A 9,266-nucleotide genomic window follows, 5' to 3' on the forward strand; every position below is an offset into this window, starting at 1 on the left:
ATATATATATATATATATATATATATAGGTACGTGAAGAATGATTGAGTAAACACTGAAAATTGTTTCACTCTAATCAGCGTAATAAATATTATAAGCAGTATCCATATTTGAAATATGGATAAATACTTCCGTCAACGATATTTTTTTTAATTGATACTTTTAACATTGACGTATCTATTAAATTTATGGTCATCTCAATATTTAATATAATTAATATTTATAGTATGAAATAATATAAGAACAACAATAACACTAATAATAAATTATTCGATAATAAATAATTTGTCCACGCATACAAATTTGTATGGTAAAACGTCAAAATTCAAGTTAAATTAGGAGATTAATTGCGAAAATGAGGCGTAGATAAATTTTTTAGAGACTAGGAGAACGTTATATACGTAGGATTATAATATAAAGGATAGGAGACCGGATAGTGTGTAAATGGTAAGTAAATGGAAAGAATCATTCGTCGAGGAATGGTCAGATTGCCATCCAGGAAGAAAGAGAGAGACGGCGAATTTTCCTAGATTTAATTAATATTTCATTTGCATGCTATTTCTCGCCTTGCGCAGCTTGGTGTCGCAGCGCGCCGCATCCTTGCCGTGATCCTCGCCGGCGCGTCGCATCGCCACGGAAAACTAACACTTGGACGCGAAGAGAATACAGCTGCTACGTTCTCTATCTAGCTAGGTGCACTTCCACGCTCACGTGCACGTACGTATACGGTACACTCACATAGCACATATATAACGAACGTTTATAACAGCGCCGAGCGGAGAACGCGGGGTGGCGCGAGCTCGCGAAGCAGCGTGGTGCTCTCTCTGTATTTCAATTTAGCACGTCTATTGTTAGATACTAATATTATTCAGTTCGGAATTGTTTCGCGACGTCCCTCAGAGGATGGAAGGGGGCCTTGATTTCTACCGGGGGCGGCGCAATCCCCCCCCCCTCCACCCCCAGACTCTATTACTTCGCGTTCTCTCTATTCTCCCGACTGCAGATTCTCTCGTACAACAACGCCGAATAACAAACAGTCGAGAAACGAGATAGACATTGTCATTATCACGCGATAAAGGCGGAAACAAAATAAAAATGTAAAAAAATATATATAATGAATACTTAAGTTGGATGAAGCTAATAATAGAAGAAAAATCGTAATACAAAGCAATGAAATTTTTCATTGTACACATCTATTGCTCTGAGATTGTCGCAAGGGTACACTTACATATTCTTTCTTAGAGTCACCAAGTAATTAGGGTATTAACCGACAGAAAGACATTTCTATTTCCGTTACCGGTATGTGTCATCCTTCGTTTACATTAAATCATACGTATGCACACATAGATTGATGGTACCTGCACCGAACGTTTCTTGGGGCGAGCAAACACGGCGCCATGTTTGCCGACGTTCGGCAACACTTTATTCTCTCTTCCGCGCGCGACCCGAAAAAGATCTCTCTTCGATTGGCTTCCATGCACTCGTACGTATGTATATTTAAGCGGGCCAATGTGTAGCCACAAGACATGTGGGATGAGTGCGCGTGTGCATCCACATAAGGTAAAAGAACTTTTCTCTCTCTCTCTCTCTCTCTCTCTCTCTCTCTCTCTCTCTCTCTCTCGGGTCCTATACGAGTATAAAAAGAAAACGGAGAAATAGCGAGCGAGAGAGCAAATATTGATGGAAGTTGAAAAAAATGTTAAAAGCCATCCGATTCGTTATTCGGTTAGCTATATTCATCGGACAATAAAAAAAGTAAAAAAAAAAAAGGGAAAAGAAAAAGTAGTCGTGGAAGTAAAAATTCTCATTGGAATTATGTAACGTCGTCGTCGTCATCGTCGTCCTCGTTGCCGTCGTAGTATCTTGAGTCGTTTCTTAACACGACTCTCTGTTAAATTTAAAATTATACTTTTGGATGGAGGTAAGATACAGCATCTCAATGTCACAATCATGTGATTAAAAATTGACGAGACATTGTTAATTATCCGATGTAAGCGTTCTTAAATTATAAACACGGGAGCTGCTCAGCTCGCGTGCGCATCCAGCATTACATTTCTCTCTGTAACATTTGAGAAATAGATTTTTCCACGTTTATTATTATTATAGTACACTACACACAATACACATGTATAGCGCAGTCCAATTCTATTTTATTTCGTGAAAGAACAAGAAAATTCGATAAATCACATGTCCAAGTATATAAAATAACAACTTTGTGTCACGTTATATACCTATCTGTAATGTGTTAGTCTGCTATATAAAGTAAGAAAAGCTGACTTTTTCTACACTAGTAACATTAAAGTAATCGTGATTGATTATTTAATCTGACCTCACGTACAGAGGCCTCGAGAATTTTCTTCGAGAGTTGAAGAAATTATAAATTGAGAAAAATTAAATAACTCAAAGCCGATCGACATTGACACGAACAATTCCGACACCTCCATCTTCTGCTCTCTAAAGAATCTTAAATTACTTTGCTTCTATCATCCAGTGCTCCCCCTTTCCGTAACAATCGGATCGGTTTCCAGTTCTAACAACCCCTTTCCCCGCTCGGTGGCTTAAAATTCCTCGGTGCGGACGCGAGACACGAAGAAGAAAGGGGATTGTTGCACTCTCAGACTGCGGATTAAACTCGGTCGCGGCGGAGGTAGGTATAAAGTAAAGGTAAAGAGGGAGGTGAGAGGGGAGGAGGGGTGCTATTATACGCCATTATGGATGGTAACCAGTAGCCAAAGGAAGAAACACTGCGGGGTGTCGATATATTGCCTCCCCTGGAAAACCAGGCGGCCATGCCTCGTATCGTATCGTATCGTAAATAATAACCGGAGCATTATAATACCCGTGTGCACCGCGCGCGCACACGCGGTCACAAATTGCCGGGTATATATAACGTCGGGCGCGTGTTCAGGCATCGACCTATCGGATATGCGCCTTGTAGAGGCCAGTCGATTATCGGTATTCCATCGATACCGTGTACCTAAGTCTGTCGGCTCGGTACACTACCCCACCGCACCGACGCGATGTAATTGTCCAAGTATCTCTATATATACGACACAAGGATCGTGACTTCCTCTATCGTCGAAACATCAACATTCAATGAGCTATTGTATATTAATTATAACAAATTAATAAAATAAAGGCGCCTGTGTTTATCACGTATTTTACAATCGAATTTATTTCACATTTCGAATCGAAACAAATCACCTCGTCTATTTTATTTATGTCGTCTAAACGTAACTACATAACGCGCATAATTTAAGATTAAAATATGAAATCATTCAAAAATTCCGCGTCGAAATGCGTTGTTGTACAACGTGAAGACTCCTTTTACAAAGGAGACGTGAGGAGCGGTGAGCGTATACAAGACGTGGGAAAAAAATTGTATAATTTACTCTCTACAATTCTATATCTGCGTAAATTGAGCGGCAGAATTGAATATGCGCATTGATGAAAATCAATTTATTGAAAAAGGGCAGCGATGATTTGAGATTGATCGACCATGAAACGATTTCAGGAATACAACAGCGGCGTCGCGTATCCCATTTCTTCGCCTGCGAATACTGTTCGTCATTCGATACCTTTACCTTTGGTTTGTCCAAGGAGGCAGTAAAATTTTCATTCAGCCGGAAAACAGTCTTCCGTAAAATCAGTCATCCTTCTTTATCTCAAGCGTATCTGCAGAAGGACGTGTCTCTCGTTTCTCTTTGTCACGACAAATTACGTTTACTGTGTAGGTATATATAATTACAATAATAAGGCTTACCCGTTGCAGGTAGACTTGCGGAAAATCGCGACATCTTGATCGTAGCGCGAGTATGAAACTCGTAAAAAGAAATGTTATTAAGAATCACAATTTGTTTAAATCAATCGAAAATAATCAAGTATTTATAAATTATTCTCTCTCTCTCTCTCTCTCTCTCTCTCTCTCTCTCTCTCTCTCTCTCTCTCTCATGGTATTACGCAAGAAATAAGATTGCCGAAAAATTCAACATTAAGTATTGATGTTAGGAAATAAAAACTAACTAGCATCTTTTAGTAAAAGATCTTTCGATATGTATTTAATCATTTATTTATTAAATAAATAATTAAATTTATTTGCGAAATCAAAAATTATCTTTATAAACGATTAATTTAACAGAGGAAGTTATTAAGTGAATTGACATATGTATAGAGTATCAATATCTTATTTATTGTATTATATATTTGCGGTCTATACACTTTTCTTCGAGTAACATATTATTTGGTAACTACGATAGATGATAGTTTCTGGTCGCTAGCGGCCAACCTAAGTATTTTGCAGGCGTTATACTTACAGGCAACATACACACATACATACACACACATGTGTATATATATATATGTATAAATATATATATATATATATATATATTACATATGTACGCGCGTATAACACGTTCAATATATTCCGGCAAAAATGTCGAGATTAATTAGTCATTAGCTATACTCGTATAACGTTATATTTACAGATTCACCTTCCTCTTTATTTGGCTGATACTCGTTCTTGTACTTGTTACCTACACACATATCTGGGTCTATATAGTCTTTATCTACACATGTATAAAGTATAATTTGGAGACGAATCAGCAGTGCACTCATCTTCTGACGTTTCTCTTTTCGTACTTTTTTTACGGCGCATTAATTGCGTCACGCAGCGATTTAGAGTCGGCGGATGATTAACGCAAACATCCGATTAAGCGTTTGTCCCAGCTTTCGCGCGAAATGTATTGTACAAGGGTATAAATATTAAAATCAAATACTTTCCGATTATCAAATATTCTCAATCTTCAATATTTTAGCATTTCTCGAAACGCTCTTGGTATCTTCCTTTGGAGACAACAATTTTTATTCTTTTATTGTCTAGTGAAACAGAGCTTCGTCGCGATATTATTAGGTGTCTCGACGTATTGCCCGCAGATGTCGCGATAACAAATAGATTCGATTCTTTGATAGAATCTCTTCTTAGGACGACATTTTTATCAGTTATTCTTAGAGTGATAGTTTCCTTTTCAAAAGAGAAAACTTTTTCACGTCATACTTTGTTAATCATCAAAATTATTGTATATTTCTATTGGCATAAGAATGACCGGTATAAATTAAATTTAAGACCGCTATATCTGGAAAAATGAAGATTAATTTAAGAACAAATGAAAAAAAAAAAAAAACATGAAAAAGAGGATATACTTGAGTATTTTTGTTTTCATTGTTAAAAGATTATTAATCTGCTTACGTCGGAAATGATCAAATTATGCGAATAACGTTCTCAGAAGTTAATTCAGCTGATGACACATCGAGGACTGCCTCGATGGAAGGACAATTTTACTTTGCGTGCGAACTAAAATGGTATTCATTAGGGTATTATTGAAGAGTACGACCAGGCAACGGCGTAATTTTCGTCAGGTCACTCGGAGTAACTGGTCTTATCGCTGGCATCATCGGGACTGGTCTCCCGATAGGCGTCGCCGGTAGTACCATTGGCATGTAGACTCTGGTTGGGCGGTTTGATGACGGTGGGCAGGTAACCGGTACCGGTGTAAGGCGCGGCCAGGAACCGGTGCCGCGTCGACGGTATCGGGGTGGTGCAGTATGCGGTGCGGCTCGCGTAAGCCGCCGCCGCCGAGACGGACGCGGCGGACGCCACGGCGGCCGCCAGGGGCGAGAACGCCGACTTCGGCAGACTGTCCTCGCAGATCAGCACCTCCATGGCAGACACCACGTCGCCTGCGACACATAGGCAAATTCTCTTTTTCTCTCTTTTTTTTCCCCCCTTTTTCTCTTTCTCTTCCTCTTTCTCTTTCTCCCTTTTTCTCTTTTCGCCAGACACCACGCCCGCGGCGCGCGGCTGACTTTCGACGATTTACAATTTACGTTATCGCCGACTATACATATATATATATATATAACAACGACCGATGAAGCGATAATATCACATGACAAGAGAAATCTGACAAAGGAGATCCTTGCAATTATCCAGACGGAAAATTTGCAATCACACACACTTGTACCCCCGATAACTTTATACCGATAACCTTGTTAAAGATACTAATCCAGCAAATGATAAAGCGAATAATGAATACCATATCACATTGCGAGTGAGAACCATAATAGGTATATTAAATAATTAAAAAATTACACATAAATAATGAAAAATATTATTTTAATCAATGCAGACGCATGTAATTTTCTCATGAGAAAATCGCGAAAATTCCTATCAACTCCTTTCGAGTAACCAAATATATGTTATAGTTATATTATTTTTCAAGTAAACGTAAGTTAAACTGTAAGAATTTTCCACCGATTTAATAACAACAATACTATTGATAACGTTTTCGAAATAAATACTGTCTTGTATATGGTTAAAAAATTTTAAAAATTCGAGAAAAGTTAAGGAATCCTTACCTTTGCAACGATGAAGAAGCGCTTCGACGTCGGCGCGGCGTCTCCCAGGGAATACACGCAGTAGAACGTCCACCGGCGAACGTTGTTGCTGCTGTTGCTGCTGCTGCTGCTGCTGTTGCTGCTGCTGTAGCTGCAGTCCACAAGTCTGCTGGATACTTTGCATTTGCATCTGCATCTGGATTTCCCGCGACTCGGGGATGTGGTGGTGATGCTGGTGCTGATAGAGCGCCGGCGAGCAATACGCTAGCGAGCTCGCCGTCGGCCCGTAGAGAGGTGCATAAGGAGGAAAGTGCACCGTCGTCGCGGCCTGCAATCGAGCGTATTTCGCCTTTGAGAATTAAGTATCGCTCGTATACATGTAGCTGCAGCCTATAATATCGTTGTCGCGCCTACGAATAAACTTCTTTCTCCCTTTCTTTCGATACATTACGATACGTCGCGTATTTTTTTTCTCAAGGAAATCTTAGTCTTAACTTTACAGCGAATCTTATACATTGCAATATTTCTGTGATGATTCTATACGTAATATACATATGCATTTAAAATCTTTAGCTTTTACCTCTAAACAGAATATTAAATACTTTCAACTTCGCAAGTACAGTTAAAGCTATAAAAAAAAGTAAAACTTTTTGAGATTTTTCCAAATATTCATATTATAAAGATAATTTTTTGTTGTTAATTAAAACTAAAATTATTACGGATTGAAGAAACATTTCTAATCTGATATACTATATATGTATATGTATATATGTATATATATGTGTGTGTGTGCGCGCGCGCGCGCATTATGAAGATTATGAAGATATATGTACTTGAGCGTCAAACCGTTATATGATTCTCTCAATTACAACGCTACCCTTAATCGTTTATCGTTCTTATATTATTCTTATATAAAGGAGGCACGGCAATGTCTCGCGCCATGTTTTAACGCCGAGACACTGTCGTGACTCCAGATTTCATTAATAAATCTAATTGTAAGATGTAAAGCGGGAAAACTCACAGCTAACGGGGGTAGTGGAGGACTAGGCCTAGGTTGAACCAAATCTACCGGTTGCAAAGTCTGTTGCGTCTGCGGGGGACTGCCACTTTTGCGTAAACTGAGATTTTCTGGCGCCGGAGTGTCCTCCCTTTGCGGTGTCAAGGCGGGAGTCAGTGGCGGAGTGTGCGTCGGACTCTGCGAGCCCGGTTCTGGACTACCCTCTTCCGAATCATTCAGGCTATTAGTGCGTTTTCTCGCCGTCGTTTCAGACTCCGCTAATCCCGACGACGTCGACACCACTGTAACATTTGCCACTTCATCGGGGAACTTTGCATGAAAAATTCAATAGTTCGAGATCGATTCGAGCACTCGGGATATCGAGTTAATCTCTCAGCTCTTAGTAAATGTTGGAATCAAAGTATATAAAGCAATTAGGCGTTTATCAATACATTATTATAATTTTTGCTAAATATCACAAGCCTGATACACTTGCGTGATGGACAGTTTAAGATATTGTTGCAATTGCTATCGTGTTATATGTATAATGTGTAAATCCGAGATTAAAAATTCTTGAATAATTTTATATTTGTACCTTTGTGTTTCGAAAAGTTTTACAGTAAGGAAACAAGATATAAAATATACAATTATACACACACACACACACATATATATATATATATGTGTGTGTGTGTGTGTGTGTGTGTGTGTGTGTGTGTATGCATATAAATAAATAAACGTTTTACCTAACGAACGATCGGTTCGTAATTCGCCACCGGAATCAGAATCACGATCGTCTTCATTGCCTGTATCGCTGGTCGATAAGATCGTTGTGTTTTCGGAGATTCTAGGTCGCTTCAAGCCTGAAATAGACGGGAATCTCTACTTGAAATGCTTTAGTAAAGCAAACAAAAAAACTTAAAACCTAAAAGCATATTCCATATCATGATTCTACTTGATATTTGCACAATCAAGAATTGTGATCTAATTGAGGAAAATAACACGTATATATATATATATTGTACAATACGTATATAATACATTGGCGTGCAGGAGCCAAAGGCATATCTTTGGCAGTACAACAAATAAAACAGGGTACAGAGTTCTCGAGGGTGCCGTTACAGCATGCGCGTAAGCACGTGCACGACTATTAAGGCGTCGGCAATGCGTGAAAGAATCCCGTTGGATGATTGGTCGCGCTTAGGAGGTGAAAGTCTCTCTCTGACCGCTCGTTAAAAAGTTTAACCGTTCCGTTTTATTAGTAAGGGAGAGATTGATAGGCCGGGGGAAATGTAGCCAGAGCGGTTACGCGGTTTCCGCTTTCACCCCCTTATCCCCTATAACCCACCCTCTTGTACTCATATATACAAGCGCCCATTTGCGTGCCTGTTTAAGCACGGGACTCTTTATCGTGCTTATTACTGCTTTCTTAACCGCCGTTTCTCCATTTGGTAGATTATTTTTTCTCCGGATTTTCTCGATTATATATGGATCGGTGAACACGCGATTTGTCGATTGGTAGCAATTATTTAATTCTTTTGTGATATATTCTTGTTTCAAATTTGCTTCCTATTTGCAAACTTTCTCATTTGCAAGAAAATACTCATCTGAAGACAATTGTGATAAATAGAAGTAGCATTTTATCTTTATTCCGCTAAATAAATTCCTTTGTAATTACTTATAACTCGTACACATCTTTTTCTAAAGGTTGTGATTAATAGTTGCAATTTGCATTATATGATCATCGCTAATTAATATCGCATTATTCAATCGATTTGTCTCGGCGACAATAACGTGCGCGCGCGCGTGTGTGTGTGATATAATACATGTATATACTATATATATATATATATATATATATATATATATATATA

At 38.7% G+C, this 9,266-nt stretch overlaps 1 protein-coding gene across 1 annotated transcript in view; it reads right to left on the reverse strand.

Annotated features, from left to right (window-relative positions):
• Positions 1 to 5,247: 5,247 nt before the first annotated feature.
• LOC108748018 (doublesex- and mab-3-related transcription factor A2) overlaps positions 5,248 to 9,266 on the reverse strand; it is a 17,751-nt gene continuing 13,732 nt past the window's right edge. Inside the window, exons 4-7 of the mRNA XM_018485965.1 lie at positions 8,139 to 8,255; positions 7,417 to 7,694; positions 6,417 to 6,723; positions 5,248 to 5,738 (exon numbers count right to left, since the gene is read on the reverse strand). Coding sequence (XP_018341467.1) covers positions 5,419 to 5,738; positions 6,417 to 6,723; positions 7,417 to 7,694; positions 8,139 to 8,255 — 1,022 coding nt within the window. The 3' untranslated portion in view covers positions 5,248 to 5,418. The remainder of the gene's footprint in view (positions 5,739 to 6,416; positions 6,724 to 7,416; positions 7,695 to 8,138; positions 8,256 to 9,266) is intronic.

Source organism: Trachymyrmex septentrionalis, unplaced genomic scaffold (assembly GCF_001594115.1).
Source record: "Trachymyrmex septentrionalis isolate Tsep2-gDNA-1 unplaced genomic scaffold, Tsep1.0 scaffold21, whole genome shotgun sequence".
In the NCBI taxonomy this organism is placed as follows: Eukaryota; Metazoa; Arthropoda; class Insecta; order Hymenoptera; family Formicidae; genus Trachymyrmex; species Trachymyrmex septentrionalis.